Source organism: Nomascus leucogenys, chromosome 2 (assembly GCF_006542625.1).
Source record: "Nomascus leucogenys isolate Asia chromosome 2, Asia_NLE_v1, whole genome shotgun sequence".
Lineage (NCBI taxonomy): Eukaryota > Metazoa > Chordata > Mammalia > Primates > Hylobatidae > Nomascus > Nomascus leucogenys.
This window is the reverse complement of record NC_044382.1, coordinates 46,123,776-46,141,191: the sequence shown is the minus strand read 5'-3', so window position 1 is coordinate 46,141,191 and position 17,416 is coordinate 46,123,776. Positions and strand designations below refer to the sequence as shown.

The 17,416-nt window shown below is 49.9% G+C and overlaps 1 protein-coding gene across 2 annotated transcripts in view; it reads left to right on the top strand.

Annotated features, from left to right (window-relative positions):
* AARS1 (alanyl-tRNA synthetase 1) overlaps window positions 1–17,416 on the top strand; it is a 37,769-nt gene that overhangs the window by 17,603 nt on the left and 2,750 nt on the right. For both annotated transcript variants that reach the window (XM_030829353.1, XM_030829359.1), the window contains exons 6-16: window positions 859–1,003; window positions 1,977–2,122; window positions 3,631–3,739; window positions 4,201–4,351; window positions 6,629–6,753; window positions 7,189–7,333; window positions 9,390–9,568; window positions 11,058–11,171; window positions 13,047–13,253; window positions 14,037–14,221; window positions 16,735–16,843. In XM_030829353.1, coding sequence (XP_030685213.1) covers window positions 859–1,003; window positions 1,977–2,122; window positions 3,631–3,739; window positions 4,201–4,351; window positions 6,629–6,753; window positions 7,189–7,333; window positions 9,390–9,568; window positions 11,058–11,171; window positions 13,047–13,253; window positions 14,037–14,221; window positions 16,735–16,843 — 1,615 coding nt within the window. The remainder of the gene's footprint in view (window positions 1–858; window positions 1,004–1,976; window positions 2,123–3,630; window positions 3,740–4,200; window positions 4,352–6,628; window positions 6,754–7,188; window positions 7,334–9,389; window positions 9,569–11,057; window positions 11,172–13,046; window positions 13,254–14,036; window positions 14,222–16,734; window positions 16,844–17,416) is intronic.

Below are 17,416 nucleotides of genomic sequence, written 5' to 3'. Positions count from 1 at the left end.
TGTTTTAAAGCCTATTTCCTTGAAGCTTGCCTCAGTTTTGTTTTGTTTTTGTTTTTGTTTTTGTTTTGAAGATGGAGTTTTGCTCTGTCACCCAGGCTGAAGTGCAGTGACAAGATCTCAGCCCTCTGCAACCTTTGCCTGCTGGGTTCAAGCAATTCTCCTGCCTCAGCCTCCTGAGTAGCTGGGATTACAGGTGCATGCCGCCATGCCAGGCTAATTTTTAAAATATTTTTGGCAGGGATGGGGTTTCATCGTGTTGGCCAGGCTGGTCTCAAACTCTTGACCTCAAGTGATCCGCCCGCCTCTGCCTCCAAAAATGCTGGTATTACAGGCGTAAGCCACCATGCCCAGGCCCAGTCTTTTTTTTTTTTTTTTTTTTTTTGAGATGGAGTTTTGCTCTTGTTGCCCAGGCTGTAGTGCAATGGCGAAATCTCGGCTCACCACAACCTCTGCCTCCTGGGTTCAAGTGATTCTCCTGCTTCAGCCTCCCAAGTAGCTGGGATTACAGGCATGCGCCACCATGCCTGGCTAATTTTGTATTTTTAGTAGAGACGGGGTTTCTCCATGTTGGTCAGGCTGGTCTTGAACTCCTGACCTCAGATGGTCCTCCACTTCAGCCTCCCAAAGTGCTAGGATTACAGGCATGAGCCACTGTGCCTGGCCTTGCCTCACTCTTAAACGAACCCCAGAGTACTTCTCCTTCCTTTCTCTCTCCATTTCCCTCTTCCCACCAAACTGGGCAAATTGCAGATGGTCACAGCCTGCAAACTGCTCTGTAAATGAATTTTAACCAGCAGGGCCTGGAGAGGTGGCAGCTTGAGTCTCTGCTTCAACCTCCTCTTCTTCTGGATCATACAGGGAAGCTGATGGCATACTGAAACCTCTTCCCAAGAAAAGCATTGACACAGGGATGGGCCTGGAGCGACTGGTATCTGTGCTGCAGAATAAGATGTCCAACTATGACACTGACCTTTTTGTCCCTTACTTTGAAGCCATTCAGAAGGTACTGGTCCTATTGCAAACATTGTAAACTTCTGTGGAGTTTTCCAGGCTGGACTCTTAACAGTGCTGTCAAAGAAAAAATGACTATATGCTTTGCTAGCCAAGGGTACCCATTTCCATCTGCCTACTTCATTGTTAATTTGACTTTTTTTTTTTTTTTTTTTTTTTTGAGACGGAGTCTCGCTCTGGAGTGCAGTGGCGCAATCTCAGCTCACTGCAAGCTCCGCCTCCCGGGTTCACGCCATTCTCCTGCCTCAGCCTCTCCGAGTAGCTGGGACTACAGGCGCCCGCCACCACGCCCGGCTAATTTTTTTGTATTTTTAGTAGAGACGGGGTTTCACCGTGGTCTCGATCTCCTGACCTCGTGATCCACCCGCCTCGGCCTCCCAAAGTGCTGGGATTACAAGCGTGAGCCACCGCGCCCGGCCTTACTTCGTTGTTAATAATGTGAGGCTCTAGACCTGAGACAGTGTAATTTTTTTTTTTTTTTTTTGGAGACGGAGTCTCGCTCTGTCGCCCAGGCTAGAGTGCAGTGGCGCGATCTCGGCTCACTGCAAGCTCCGCCTCCCGGGTTCACGCCATTCTCCTGCCTCAGCCTCCCGAGTAGCTGGGACTACAGGCGCCCGCCAACACGCCCGGCTAATTTTTTTTTGTATTTTTAGTAGAGACGGGGTTTCACCGTGTTAGCCAGGATGGTCTCGATCTCCTGACCTCGTGATCCGCCCGCCTCGGCCTCCCAAAGTGCTGGGATTACAGGCTTGAGCCACCGCGCCCGGCCTGACAGTGTAATTTTTGACTGTAGGGGCTGGCTGGAGTCTCTCTGCTTCCCCAGTGTCACGTCCTTGGGGTTATAGGATCTGGCAAGACCAGCATCCTTTCTGCTAATGCTCCTCAATCCTCTAGGAACCTCCTTGGGCGAGGTAGCACTAGAAAGGCTGCTTCCTAAAGGGCTGCCTCCTGATTCTTATCTATAGGGCACAGGTGCCCGACCGTACACTGGGAAAGTTGGTGCTGAGGATGCTGATGGGATTGACATGGCCTACCGGGTGCTGGCTGACCATGCTCGGACCATCACTGTGGCACTGGCTGATGGTGGCCGGCCTGACAACACGGGGCGCGGGTAAGTATGCTGTACACTGGGTGGTGTTTGGACCGGCACCACGTATGCCGTGTATGACTCTTTATGAAACTTTTCTTTGTGTGTGAGATTAAGTGTTGCTCTGTCGCCCAGGCTGGAGTACAATGGCATGATCTTGCCTCACTGCAGCCTCTGCCTCCTGGGTTCAAGTGATTCTGCCTCAGCCTCCAAGTAGCTGGGATTACAGGTGCACACCACCACGCCTGGCTAATTTTTGTATTTTTAGTAGAGATGGTTTTTTTTTTTTTTTTTTGAGTCAGAGTTTTGCTTTTGTTGCCCGGGCTAGAGTGCAATGTTGTGATCTCGGCTCACTGCAACCTCTGCCTCCTGGGTTCAAGCGATTCTTTTCCCTCAGCCTCCTGAGTAGTTGGGATTATAGGCATGAGCCACCATGCCTAATTTTGTATTTTTAGTAAAGATGGGGTTTCTCCATGTTGGTCAGGCTGGTCTCAAACTCCCAACCTCAGGTGATCCGCCCGCCTTGGCCTCCCAAAGTGCTGGGATTACAGGCGTGAGCCACCGTGCCCGGGCAGAGATGGGGTTTTGCCAGGCTGGTCTTGAACTCCTGACCTCAGATGATCCACCCGCCATGGCCTCCCGAAGTGGTGGGATTACAAGTGTGGGCCACCATGCCCGGCCTCTTTATGAAACTTAAAGCCATCTTTCGTTATTGTGTCCTTGTCTTGGGCAGGTGGAAGAATCCCTCACCCCTTTTGTAAGGGATGAAGGGAGTTTCAGCTAGTGTCACAGAGTTGCCACTATATTAAATCTCTGCTGCTGAGTACAGATGATAAGGATTGTGTTTAAAGTTGCCTGATAGGAGGCCGGGCGCGGTGGCTCACGCTTGTAATCCCGGCACTTTGGGAGGCCGAGGCGGGCGGATCACGAGGTCAGGAGATCAAGACCACGGTGAAACCCCGTCTCTACTAAAAAATACAAAAAAATTAGCCGGGCGTGGTGGCGGGCGCCTGTAGTCCCAGCTGCTTGGAGAGGCTGAGGCAGGAGAATGGCGTGAACCCAGGAGGCAGAGCTTGCAGTGAGCCGAGATTGCGCCACTGCACTCCAGCCTGGGTGACAGAGCGAGACTCCGTCTCAAAAAAAAAAAAAAAAAAAAAAAGTTGCCTGATAGGAGATTGGCAGGGGCAGGGTGGGGGGAGGTATTGACCAGCCCTGGGAAGCTCCGTTACTGACAGGCAGGACCTGGGATCACGGGCATCAAATACACATCTGGTCTGTCTGTGTTGCCTACCTCTATGGGTAACTGAATGTGAAAGGAAAACAAACCAGTGTTTACCCTAGGCAAGCCTTGAGGGGTATTTGTGGGTATGTTACTGAGTCTTATGCTACAATTAATGACTTTGGGGAATGCAAAAGAAGCAGGCTTAGGAGAGAAGAAAGTTCCTGAAAGAGGTGTTTTGGGTAGGATTCCAAGGGACTCAAGACAAAACCCTCAGCTGCGAATGTTGGGGACTAGTTTCTGCCTCTTACAGATATGTGTTGAGACGGATTCTCCGCCGAGCTGTCCGATACGCCCATGAAAAGCTCAATGCCAGCAGGGGCTTCTTTGCTACGTTAGTGGATGTTGTCGTCCAGTCCCTGGTAGGTTTATTTCTCTGCTTACCCTTCTGTGCTAAAGCAATCCATTAAGAAGGATGGGGTGGGAGAGGGCATACTGTTACGCAGCTTTTTGTTGCTGTTTTTTGAGACGGAGTCTCACTCTGTCACCCAGGCTGGAGTGCAATAGCGTGATCTCGGCTCACTGCAACCTCTGCCTCCTGGGTTCAAGCGATTCTCCTGTCTCAGCCTCCCGAGTAGCTGGGATTACAGGTGCACACTGCCACGCCTGGCTAATTTTTTCTATTTTAGTAGAGACAGGGTTACACTGTGTTGCCCAGGCTGGTCTTGAACTCCTGAGCTCAGGCAGTCCACCTGCCTCAGCTTCCCAAAGCGGTAGGATTACAGGCATGAGCCACTGCACCCAGCTAAGGAGCTTTTTTAAGAGGGGGCAGGGAATAATCTCTGGCTTCATCCAGCCCCTCATCTTGCTTCCCCTTTCTCAGGGAGATGCGTTTCCTGAGCTGAAGAAGGACCCAGATATGGTGAAGGACATCATTAATGAAGAAGAGGTGCAGTTCCTCAAGACTCTCAGCAGAGGGCGTCGTATCCTGGACAGGAAAATTCAGAGCCTCGGAGACAGCAAGAACATTCCCGGTAGGGACCAGTTTTTGCCCTTCTCCATCCTGGCCGTTTGATCTTTCTGGGAAAGACAAGCCCTTTCTGACAGACTGTGGGCTCCCATGTCTCTGAGGCTGAACATAGCTTGATTGAACTGCTTTTGGTGCAAACTGGAATTTATAGTAAAATGGTAAAAGTAATGCATCCTCGTGGCAAAGTATTCAAACGATACAGAATACAAAAGTGTTCAGAAAATGAAAATCGTCTTTTCCAGACTCATTTCTCAGAGGGAACAACTCTTAATGGTTTGTTGTATAACTCTTCAGGATTCTTCTCTGTTTGCATGCAAATACATGTAGGTATTTGTGTGTGTGTATTTTTCAAGCAAAAGTGGGAATATTTGGTATATACTGTTTTGCAATTTGGGGAAAATTAATTCCAAAGATTTTTTCCCCCTTTTTATTGAAGTATAATGAACAAGGGAAAAGCTTGATGAATTTTCACAAATTGAACACACTTATGTTCAGATCAAGAAATAGGTTTGGCCGGGCGCGGTGGCTCACGCCTGTAATCCCAGCGCTTTGGGAGGCTGAGGCAGGTGGATCACGAGGTCAGGAGATCGAGACCATCCTGGCTAACGCGGTGAAACCCCGTCTCTACTAAAAAAAAATACAAAAATTAGCAGGGCATGGTGGCGGGCGCCTGCAGTCCCAGCTATTTGAGAGGCTGAGGCAGGAGAATGGCGTAAACCCGGGAGGCGGAGCTTGCAGTGAGCCGAGATCGTGCCACTGCACTTCAGCCTGGGAAACAGAGCAAGACTCCGTCTCTAAAAAAAGAAATAGATTTGTCAGCCAGCTGTGGTGGCTCACACCTGTAATCCTAGCACTTTGGGAGGCCGAGGCAGGCGGATCACGAGGTCACGAGTTCAAGACCAGCCTGCCCAACATGGCAAAACCCTGTCTCTACTAAAAATACAAAAAATTAGCTGGGTGTGGTGGCATGCGCCTGTAATCCCAGCTACTTGGGAGGCTGAGACAGGAAAATCGCTTGAACCGGGGAGGCAGAGGTTGCAGTGAGCCAAATCACGCCACTGCACTCCAGCCTGGGCAACAAGAGCGAAACACCATCTCAAAAAAAAAAAAGAAAAAGAAATAAATTTGTAAGGCCGGGCACAGTGGCTCACACCTGTAATCCTAGCACTTTAGGAGGCTGATGCAGGCAGATCACCTGAGGTCAGGAATTCGAGACCAGCCTGGCCAACATGGTGAAACCCTGTCTCTACTAAAAATACAAAAATTAGTCATGCATTATGGCGGGCACCCATAATCCCAGCTACTTGGGAGGCTGAAGCATGAGAATCGCTTGAACCCTGGAGGTGGAGAGTGCAATGAACTGAGATCACACCACTGCACTCCAGCCTAGGCGACAGAGTGAGACTCTCAAAAAAAAAAAAGAAATAGAAAATTGTCCAGGTGAGGTTGTTTTTGTTTTTGTTTTTGAGACGGAGTCTTGCTCTGTTGCCCAGGCTGGAGTGCAGTGGCATGATCTCAGCTCACTGCAAGCTCTGCCTCCCAGGGTCACGCAATTCTCCTGCCTCAGCCTCCCTAGTAGCTGGGACTACAGGTCCCCACCACTGCCCCTGGCAAATTTTTTTTTTTTTTTTTTTTTGAGACAGAGTCTTGCTGTGTCACCCAGGCTGGAGTGCAGTGGCGCAATCTCGGCTCACTGCAAGCTCCGCCTCCCGGGTTCACGCCATTCTCCTGCCTCAGCCTCACGAGTAGCTGGGACTACAGGCGCCTGCCACCACGCCCGGCTAATTTTTTTTGTATTTTTAGTAGAGACAGGGTTTCACCGTGTTGGCCAAGATGGTCTTGATCTCCTGACCTCGTGATCCACCCGCCTCGGCCTCCCAAAGTGCTGGGATTACAGGCGTGAGCCACCGCACCTGGCCAAATTTTTTGTATTTTTAGTAGAGACGAGGTTTCACTGTGTTATTCAGGATGGTCTCAATCTCCTGACCTCATGATCCACCTGCCTCGGCCTCTCAAAGTGCTGGGATTACAAGCATGAGCTACTGTGCCCGGCCCAGGTGAGGTTTAAAAAAAAAAAAACAGAATTGTATCAGGACATCCATTGTGCTTCCCCAAGGTTAACTGGAAAAGATGTGCTGGATTTTCTGATGGGCACACAGGGCCAATACTGACTGGTCTTGTCTCTTTAATTCCTTCTGCCAATCCCAGCATCCTTTTGGAGGGGTTGGCATGGAAAAGGGGCCGTCTGTGTTTTTTGACACACCTGCTTTGTGCTGTGTAGGAGACACTGCTTGGCTCCTCTATGACACCTACGGGTTTCCAGTGGATCTGACTGGACTGATTGCTGAAGAGAAGGGCCTGGTGGTAGACATGGATGGCTTTGAAGAGGAGAGGAAACTAGCCCAGGTAAAGAACTTGGAGAGTGAGCAGGAAACCCAACACCTTCCAACCCAACACCACTTGGCTGCAGACTGAGTATGAGTTTCCTTCCATTAAAGTCTTTGAAGTGCTTTTTCCCTTAGACCAGTGGTTCTCAAGTGGGGGCGAGTCTGCCTTCCAGGGGGCAATTGGCAATAATGTCGGAAGACATTTTTGATTTTCACAACCAGGGGAAGATCCTGCTGTCGTGTACTTGGTAGAGGCCAGGGTGCCGCTCAGAATCCCACACTGCAAGAGAAGCTTCCACAACAGAGAATGATCTGGCCCCAAATGTCAATAGTGCCAGGATTGAAAAACCCTGTTCTGGCAGTTTACGCTGGGCATAGTTTAGCAAGTTCCAGTCCTTTGGAGTCCCTTTTCTCCTACTTTGTGGTAACTTATGCTTGTTTCTCTTGCTGACAGCTGAAATCACAGGGCAAGGGAGCTGGTGGGGAGGACCTCATTATGCTGGACATTTACGCTATCGAAGAGCTCCGGGCACGGGGTCTGGAGGTCACAGATGATTCCCCAAAGTACAATTACCATTTGGACTCTAGTGGTAGCTACGGTATGTTGCTGTGCTCCTTCCACATCTGAGCATTCTGCCCTGTATCTGGGGGGTATTTGAAAGATTGTTGCTCAAGATTAGCTATCCAACAGACTGCTGACAGCCTCTCCTGGAGTGCCATACAGTCACGCTGTGCACTTTTATACACGTAGGCACCCTTGGCTGGAGGTTTTCTTTACTCTATTTTGAAATAATTATCAACACAGGAAGTTGTAAAAAAAAAACAAAAAAAAAAAACAAAACAAAATTGTAGGAAGGGTCTCACACCCTTTGTCCAGTTTCCCCTAACTGTAACATCATGCAGGAAACCGGGCAGTTGACATTGATACAATGCACCGTGACTATCAGAATGCTGTTGGGGCCTGGCACTGGCTCACATCTGTAATCCCAACACTTTGGGAGGCTGGGACAGGTGGATCACCTAAGGTCAGGAGTTTGAGACCAGCTTGACCAATATGATGAAACCCTGTCTCTACTAAAAATATGGAAATTAGCCAGGCGTGGTGGCGCGCCTCTGTAATCCCAGCTACTCGGGAGGCTGAGGCAGGAGAATTGCCTGAACCTGGGAGGCAGAGGTTGCAGTGAGCCAAGATCATGCCATTGCACTCTAGTCTGGACAACAAGAGTGAAACTCCGTCTCGAAAAAAAAAAAAGAATGCTATTAGGATTCTCTTATCGTAATGCTATTAGAATGCTATTATCCTAATAGCATTCTTTTTTTTTTTTTTTTTTTTTTCCTGAGATGGCGTCTCGCTCTGTCACCAGGCTGGAGTGCAGTGGCGCAATCTCGGCTCACTGCAACTTCTGCCTCCCAGCTTCAAGCGATTCTCCTGCCTCAGCCTCCCAATTAGCTGGGATTACAGGCATGTGCCACCACACCCGGCTAATTTTTGTATTGTAGTAGATACGGGGTTTCACCATGTTGGCCAGGCTGGTCTCAAACTCCTGAGCTCAGGTTATCCACCCGTCTCGGCCTCCCAAAGTGCCAGGATGACAGGTGTGAGCCACCGTGCCTGGCTGAGAACAATCTTAAACCTAAATCTATTCAAGCAAGCCTACAAAATGAGTACATTCTTTGTGAGTTGACCTTGGACTAGGGAATTTATTACTACTCTAAAGATCTACTAATCTGATGCACCAAGTTTCTGCTCAGTAGCTCAGTTAGGGTAACCCATTGTCCCAGTTTTAACACTGAAGCCTGCATCCCAGGAAACCCCTCAGCCCTAAAAATTGGGACAGTTGGTCACCTGACAGAGTGTTGCATTCTTTGATGGAAAGCCAGCATGCAAAGCCCTTTCTTATTTTATTTTTTTTTTGAGACACAGTCTTGCATTGTCGCCCAGGCTGGAGTGCAGTGGCACAGTCTAGGCTCACTGCAATCTCCGCCTCCTGGGTTCACGCCATTCTCCTGCCTCAGCCTCCTGAGTAGCTGGGACTACAGGCGCCCACCACCACGCCTGGCTAATGTTTTGTATTTTTGGTAGAGACAGGGTTTCAGCATGTTAGTCGGGATGGTCTCGATCTCCTGACCTCATGATCCGCCCGCCTCGGCCTTCCAAAGTGCTGGGATTACAGGGGGAGCCACCGCGCCCGGCCGTGAAGCCCTTTCATAGAGTCTAATGAGTTTGCTTCCAAAATACAGTTGGACAATTAGGAACTACGAAGAGTTTGAGAAAGAGAATCCAGCAAAAGTCAGCTAAGAAGGCGTGAAAAAGGCCGGGCGCGCTGGCTCACGCTTGTAATCCCAGCACTTTGGGAGGTCGAGGTGGGCGGATCACGAGGTCAGGAGATCGAGACCACAGTGAAACCCCGTCTCTACTAAAAATACAAAAAATTAGCCGGGCGTGGTGGTGGGCGCCTGTAGTCCCAGCTACTCGGAGAGGCTGAGGCAGGAGAATGGCGTGAACCTGGGAGGCGGAGCTTGCAGTGAGCCGAGATCGCGCCAGTGCACTCCAGCCTGGGTGACAGAGCGAGACTCTGTCTCAAAAAAAAAAAAAAAAAGGCGTGAAAAGGTCATTGACCCACTGTCCCCTTTCTATGCATTTCCCTTGAGCAGTATTTGAGAACACAGTGGCTACGGTGATGGCTCTGCGCAGGGAGAAGATGTTCGTGGAAGAGGTGTCCACAGGCCAGGAGTGTGGAGTGGTGCTGGACAAGACCTGTTTCTATGCTGAGCAAGGGGGGCAGATCTATGACGAAGGCTACTTGGTGAAGGTGGATGACAGCAGTGAGGATGTGAGCCAGCAGTTCTTCTTCCTTGTTAGCCGAGGAGGGCCAGGCGTGGAGCCAGGGAGCTGCTTTTGCCCCACAGTGCTCCAGGCCTTGGGAGCAGACCTGACACACTTTTGGGTTGGGTTACATGGTGTTTCTGAAGCCAAGGGAGCTGCTGCTTGTACCTGTTGCTTTCCTGGTCATCGGGTACCCTCGTAGGAGTATTTTTGCAGCGAGGGTACAAGTTTCCTACAAGCTTTGCACATTAAGAAGGAGAGGCAGCTCTCTGAAGCGGAGATGTCCTTGTAGAAAACTCAGCCTCGAGCTCTGCTGCTGCTGAATGAGTTACTCTGTCTCCCTAGGCTTCAGGTTCCTTACGGAGGCTTTTAAATATTCTGAGATGCGGCTGGGTGCGGTGGCTCATGCCTGTAATCCTAGCACTTTGGGAGGCCGAGGCGGGTGGATCACCTGAGGTCAGGAGTTCAAGACCAGCCTGACCAACATGGTGAAACCCTGTCTCTACTGAAATACAAAAATTAGCCGGGCATGGTGGTGAACGCCTGTAATCCCAGCTGCTCGGAGGCTGAGGGGAGAATCGCTTGAACCCAGGAGGCGATGGTTGCAGCGAGCCAAGATTGCGCCACTGCACTCCAGCCTGGGTGGCTGAGCGAGACTCTGTCTCAAAAAAAAAAAAGAATTCCAAGATGCTCCTTAATATTGTTTGTGTCTGTGTGTGTGCACAAATATATTTAATTTTTTTTTTTGAGACGAGTCTTGGTCTGTTGTCCAGGCTGGAGTGCAGTGGCATGATCTCAGCTCACTGCAAGCTCCGCCTCCTGGGTTCATGCCATTCTCCTGCCTCAGCCTCCCCAGCAGCTGGGACTACAGGCACCTGCCACCACGCCCGGCTGATTTTTTTATATGTTTAGTAGAGACAAGGTTTCACTGTGTTAGCCAGGATGGTCTGGATCTCCTGACCTTGTGATCCACCCGCCTCGGCCTCCCAAAGTGTTGGGATTACAGGTGTGAGCCACCACGCCTGGCCTTTTTTTTTTTTTTTTTTTTTTTTTTTTGAGATGGAGTCTCGCTCTGTAGCCCAGGCTGGAGTGCAGTGGCACGATCTTGGCTCACTGCAACCTCTGCCTCCCAGATTCAAGCGGTTCTGCTGCCTCAGCCTCCTGAGCAGGTGGAATTATAGGCACTCGCCATCATGCCTGGCTAATTTTTGTATTTTTTTTTTAGTAGAGATGAAATTTCAACATGTTGGCCAAGCTGGTCTCGAACTCCTGGCCTCAGGTGATCTTCTCGCCTCAGCCTCCCAAAGTGCTGGGATTACAGGCATGAGCCACTGCACCTGGCCTATTTAATTATATTTAATAATAATGGAATATGTGTGTGTGTGCAATTTATATATGTAAAGAGAAGTTATATACATGAGTTTATATTGAAAATAGAAGAAAATTTATATATTTTTAAGGGTTTATTTATTGGTCTCTTCCTTGACCGCTCTTAGAAAACAGAGTTTACAGTGAAGAATGCTCAGGTCCGAGGAGGGTATGTGCTACACATTGGAACGATCTACGGTGACCTGAAAGTGGGAGATCAGGTCCGGCTGTTTATTGATGAGGTGAGTTGGGTTACTGTAGCCCCCATTGGATCTGGTTAGTAATCATCTTCTCCTCTGGCTTTACATTGTCCTGTCACTGTTAGGCCAGGTGCGGTGGCTCACGCCTGTAATCCCAGCACTTTGGGAGGCCGAGGCTGGCGGATCACGAGGTCAGGAGATTGAGACCATCCTGGCTAACATGGTGAAACCCCGTCTGTACTAAAAATATAAAAAATTAGCTGGGTGTGGTGGCAGGCACTTGTAGTCCCAGCTACTTGGGAGGCTGAGGCAGGAGAATGGCATGAACCCGGGAGGGGGAGCTTGCAGTGAGCCAAGATCCTGCCACTGCACACCAGCCTGGGTGACAGAGCAAGACTCCGCCTCAAAAAAAAAAAAAAAAAAAATTGTCCTGTCACTGTTATCACTCCTTAGTGACATTGTAAGTAGACCGCAGGGGTTAATTTAGGTGCATTTGGTGGATTGTGAGGGATGCAACTAAGAGTTAATCTTATGTTCCCAAGTCAGTGATTTCACCAGTGATTTCAGTTAAGATCCTGTGGACTTGTTTTCACGGATTGCTTTTCTAATGTCACCTACTTCTTTGGGAGCCAAAGATACTGAAGAATGAAGAGGTAGGCTCTGGCATGTGACAGAGCTCCAGAGTAAGAGTAGCTTAAAACAGGATAGCAGTGTATGTTCTAAAAAGCTCAAGCTGATACGGAGGCTCTGCCCCACAGTCAGAGGGCCTGGTTTCTCCTCACCTGTCGCTCCACCTTCTTCTTTCCTGGGGCGTTGCCTTTGATTTCCTGGTTCAGAGGATAGCTATCAGATCCACTGTGTAGGCCAGGGGTTGGCAAACTTTGTGTAAATAACTGGATACTAAATATTTTTGGCTTTGCTGACCACATGTTCCTGGTCATGACTACTCAACTCTATAGTTGGAGTGTTCAAGCAGCCATTGACCATATGTAAACAAACAGGTGTGGCTGTGTTCCAATAAACCTGTTTATGGCTGGGCACAGTGGCTCATGCCTGTAATCCTAGCACTTTGGGAGGCTGAGGCGAGCAGATCACCTGAGTTTGGGAGTTCGAGACCAGCCTGACCAACATGGAGAAACCCTGTCTCTACTAAAAATACAAAATTAGCCAGGTGTGGTGGCGCATGCCTGTAATCCCAGCTACTCAGGAGGCTGAGGCAGGAGAATCGCTTGAACTTGGGAGGTGGAGGCTGCAGTGAGCCGCGATCACGCCATAGCACTCCAGACTGGGCAACAAGAGCGAAACTCCTTATCAAAAAAAAAAAAAAAGTTTTAAAAATTTATAAACACACACATTTGGGGAGGCTGAGGCAGGAGGATTGCTTGAGGCCAAGAGTTTGAGACCAGCCCGGGCAACAACATGAGACCCCATCTCTACAAAAAAAATAAAAAATATTAGTTGGGGGTAGTGGTGTGTGCCTGTAGTCCCAGCTACTTGGGAGGCTGAGGCAAGAGGATCACTTGAGCCCAGGAGTTTGAGGTGGCACTGAGCTATGATTGCACTGCTGCACTCCATCCTGGGTGACAGAGCAAGACCCTGTCTCTAAAAACGAAAAGACAGATGATAGGCTAGATTTAGCCATTGGCCATCGTTTGGCAATTCCTGTTCTAGGCGGTAGAAAAGAAATGGGAGGACCTGCCCCATCCCTTTAATGGTAGACATCACTTCTGCTCAAAACCTATTGACCCGAACTTAGTCACATGGGCACACTTAGCCATAGGGAAGCAGGGAAATGTAACCTTTATTCTGCACAGCCATATTTCCAACTAAAAATTGTAGCACTCGGGGGAGCAGATAACCAGGAGATAACTAGTAGTCTATTACAGACCTCTGCATGAGCCCCTCTGCCCTTTCCAGCCCCGACGAAGACCCATCATGAGCAATCACACAGCTACGCACATTCTGAACTTCGCCCTGCGCTCAGTGCTTAGGGAAGCTGACCAGAAAGGCTCGTTGGTTGCTCCTGACCGCCTTAGATTTGACTTTACTGCCAAGGGAGCCATGTCCACCCAACAGATCAAGAAGGCTGAAGAGATTGCTAATGAGATGATTGAGGCAGCCAAGGTAGGATGGGCGACGGCTGAACGCCCCCCCTCCCCACACCGTCACTGTCTGTCCACAGTCTTAGCAGTGCAGTGCTCTCACTCCGTTGTACCAGATTAGTCCCTCAGGTAGATTTGCTTAAAGCAGGCCGGGCGCGGTGGCTCACGCCTGTAATCCCAGCACTTTGGGAGGCCGAGGTGGTTGGATCACGAGGTCAGGAGATCGAGACCATCCTGGATAACATGGTGAAACCCCGTCTCTACTAAAAACACAAAAAATTAGCTGGGCGTGGTGGTGGGTGCCTGTAGTCCCAGCTACTCGGGAGGCTGAGGCAGGAGAATGGCGTGAACCCGGGAGGCGGAGCTTGCAGTGAGCCGAGATCGCACCACTGCACTCCGGCCTGGGAGACAGAGTGAGACTCTGTCTCAAAAAAAAAAATAATAATAAATTTGCTTAAAGCAGTGATTCTCCTCCACCTGTGCTTTTCTAGAGGGCAGTGGTGGTGGTTGGTGGAGGAGAGAGGGAGAGGCATTTGTCCCACCCCCACCTTAGGAGAACCAGAGCTGTTCTAGTTAAGTCTGTTCACATAAGAGATTTCGTCCACAGTTTAACAAAATAGTTGGAAATTCGCATATTGATGCCCTTGACTTTGCACGTGGCGTGTGATTCAGGAAGCTCATGGCACGTGCCAGGCCGAGCGAGGTTGGAACCCGAGTCCTGCTTGCAGGACCATGCTTTCCTGCCTCATCGTACGGCACCTCCAGGGATCTCTTCCGGCTCTTTTCTGTCTTCTTTGTCTGGCAGCCCGTCTATACCCAGGATTGCCCCCTGGCGGCAGCGAAAGGCATCCAAGGCCTACGGGCTGTGTTTGATGAGACCTATCCTGACCCTGTGCGAGTCGTCTCCATTGGGGTTCCGGTGTCTGAGCTGCTGGATGACCCCTCTGGGCCTGCTGGCTCCCTGACTTCTGTTGAGTTCTGTGGGGGAACGTGAGTACTGCAGAGGGGCAGAGTAAGACGGGTCATCTGCCTTCACCCTCTGAGGATGTAGGTCTTAGGCTAGACCAACTCTTGTCTTTCTAAGGTTGAAGTGAAGTCCTCAGAAATGAAGTTGCTAAATTGTGTTCCCGAGAATCTCAGCATCCTAGCATGCTCAGTAGACCCCCCGTATCTGATGGTAACATTTCCTGATGAAACATTCCCAGGAGGATAAGGGGCAAAACGTTGTATTCACACTTACCACACAACTGCTTGCTGTTGTTTGCTGGGCTGAAACTAACAAGAAGGCTTGTGTGAATTTGGGATTCAGCAAGGCCTGGAGTGCTCGTTGAGCTCCTGATGTAGGCCTAGCCCTTCCCATTCCTGGTATCTCATCTAATTTCCTTTGACAGCTTGGGCGGCATCTGGGAAATGTAGCTCCATTGTCTCAGAGCCCCTGAGCAGGCCACGTGGTTGACTCAGCTCAGTTTGGCTTGGGATAGCCACTTCTGCCAATTTGGATTCCTCTGTAGCTCTCTGGGGCTTTTTGGGGAGGTCATGGTGGCCTGGAAAGTTCCTGCTTCCAAAGGAACCGTTGTGAAAAGAATTGTGTTTTTTTGTTTGTTTTTTTGAGGTGGAGTCTTGCTCTGTCCCGCAGGGTGGAGTGTAGTGGCACAATCTCGGCTCATTGCAACCTCTGTCTCCTGGCTTCGATTCTCATGCCTTAGCCTCCCGAGTAGCTGGGACTATAGGCATGTGCCCCCATGCCCAGCCATGAAGAGAAGAATTTTTTTTGTTTTTTTTTTTGTTTTTTTGAGATGGAGTCTTGCTCTGTTGCCCAGGCTGGAGTGCAGTAGCGCAATCTTGGCTCACTGCAAGCTCTGCCTCCTGGGTTCATGCCATTCTCCTGCCTCAGCCTCCCGAGTAGCTGGGACTACAGGCACCCACCACCATGCCCGGCTAATTTTTTGTATTTTCCATAGAAGACGGGGTTTCTTCACTGTGTTAGCCAGGATGGTCTCGATCTCCTGACCTCGTGATCCGCCAGCCTCGGCCTCCCAAAGTGCTGAGATTACAGGCGTGAGCCACCACGCCCGGCTCTTTTTTTTTTTGGTTTGAGACGGAGTTTCATTGCCCAGGCTGGAGTGCAATGGCGTCATCACGATTCACTGTAAGCTCTGCCTCCCGGGTTTTCAAGCTATTCTCCTACCTCAGCCTCCTGAGTAGCTGGGACTATAGGCACGCATCACCACACCCAGCTAATTTTTTGTATTTTTAGTAGAGATGGGGTTTCACCCTGTTAGCCAGGATGGTCTCCATCTCCTGACCTGGTGATCCACCCACCTCAGCCTCCCAAAGTGCTGGGATTACAGGTGTGAGCCACTGTGCCTGGCCAAATTTTGTATTTTTAGTAGAGACGGGTTTCTCCACGTTGGTCAGGCTGGTCTTGAACTCCCAATCTCAGGTGACCCACCCGCCTCAGCCTCCCAAAGTGCTGAGATTACAGGTGTGAGCCACCGCACCCGGCCGAAAAGAACATTCTTAATGTCATGGTTGAGACCCTCCAGGGTCTCCTGCAGGCCTCTGGCAGGCAGGGAGCAAGCAAGATGTGCAGAGAGTAGGGTAGGGGCCTGAGGGATTGAGTTCAAGGCTTTTCTGCCCAGCTGAATTGGGCCTTCAGACGAGTCCCACTCTGCCTGATGACCTGTTTGCTCACACCCTTTAGACTACAGGAAACAGCTTTCAAAAACTTTATACCAAGGGCTGGGTGCATTGACTCATGCCGTTAATCTCAGCACTTAGGGAGGCTGAGGCAGGCAGATCACTTGAGGTCAGGAGTTCAAGACCAGCCGGTGCAACATGATGAAAACCTGTCTCTACTAAAAATACAAAAATTAGGAGTGGTGGCGGGCGCCTGTATCCCAGCTACTTGGGAGGCTGAGGCAAGAGAATCATTTGAATGTGGGAGGCAGAGGTTGTGGTGAGCCAAGAACACACCATTGCACTCCAGCCTGGGCAACAGAACAGGACTCTGTCTCAAAACAAACAAAAAAAATTTTATACTATCTTCAAAGAATGAGGATGAATTAATGAGCCTTTGAGTTTCTCTGAACTGAGAAATAAAGCCTATTTGTTTAAGGGGTTGCGGTAAGATTTTAAAAGTAATCCTCCAAAATTGTCACCTAGTGAGCAGAGTACAAAAATAGAGCTTAAGTTCCACCACAAGACCAAAACTGTCACATAGAGCCTAAGGGTAAGACTGTGTTGGATATTAGGGACCACAAAGCACTTTGATGTTTACCTCATTTGATTTTCACAGCAATTATGTGGGGAGAATCATCCCCATTTGAGATCTGAGAACACTCAGGCTCAGCAAGCCAGTGTCCCGCTCGGTGTCAGAACACTCTTAAGCCCAGGCTTTCCCTCACTGTCAACCCATTCCTGCTTCTCTTGTCTGCTAGTGTGACCTCCAGCCAAGGGCTGCCAGGGCCTCTTTCACTATGGACTTTGTGTTCTGCCATCAGGCACCTGCGGAACTCGAGTCACGCAGGAGCTTTTGTGATCGTGACGGAAGAAGCCATTGCCAAGGGCATCCGGAGGATTGTGGCTGTCACAGGTGCCGAAGCCCAGAAGGTGAGCAGGTCAGGCTGGTTTGTGGCTTATTTGAAGAAGGCAAGAGGAGCCCAGTCTGCGAATCCATAGAGCAAACACTGCTCCGCGTGGCTGCTGCAGTCAGAGTCAAAGTAGAGGCTGGGCCACTCCCCCCGCCCCAGTGTCCTACCCTTGTGTGGCAGAAGAAACCTGCCACCACACAAGATCTCCTAGCTTTCCTATGTTTAGTTTTTTAAAACATACGTGAATCAGGCCGGGCGCAGTGGCTCACTCCTGTCATCCCAGCACTTTGGGGGGCCGAGGTGGGCGGATCACTAGGTCAAGAGTTCGAGACCAGCCTCACCAACATACTGAAACCCCATCTCTACTAAAAATACAAAAATTAGCTGGGCGTAGTGGCACGCGTCTGTAATCCCAGCTACTTGGGAGGCTGGGGCAGGAGAATCACTTGAACCTGGGAGGCAGAGTTTGCAGTGAGCGGAGATTGCACCACTGCATTCCAGCCTGGGCCACGGGGTGAGACTCTGTCTCAAAAAAAAAAAAAAAAGATATATATCTATGTAAATCTAGCCATCTACCCCCTCCTGTCTCCAT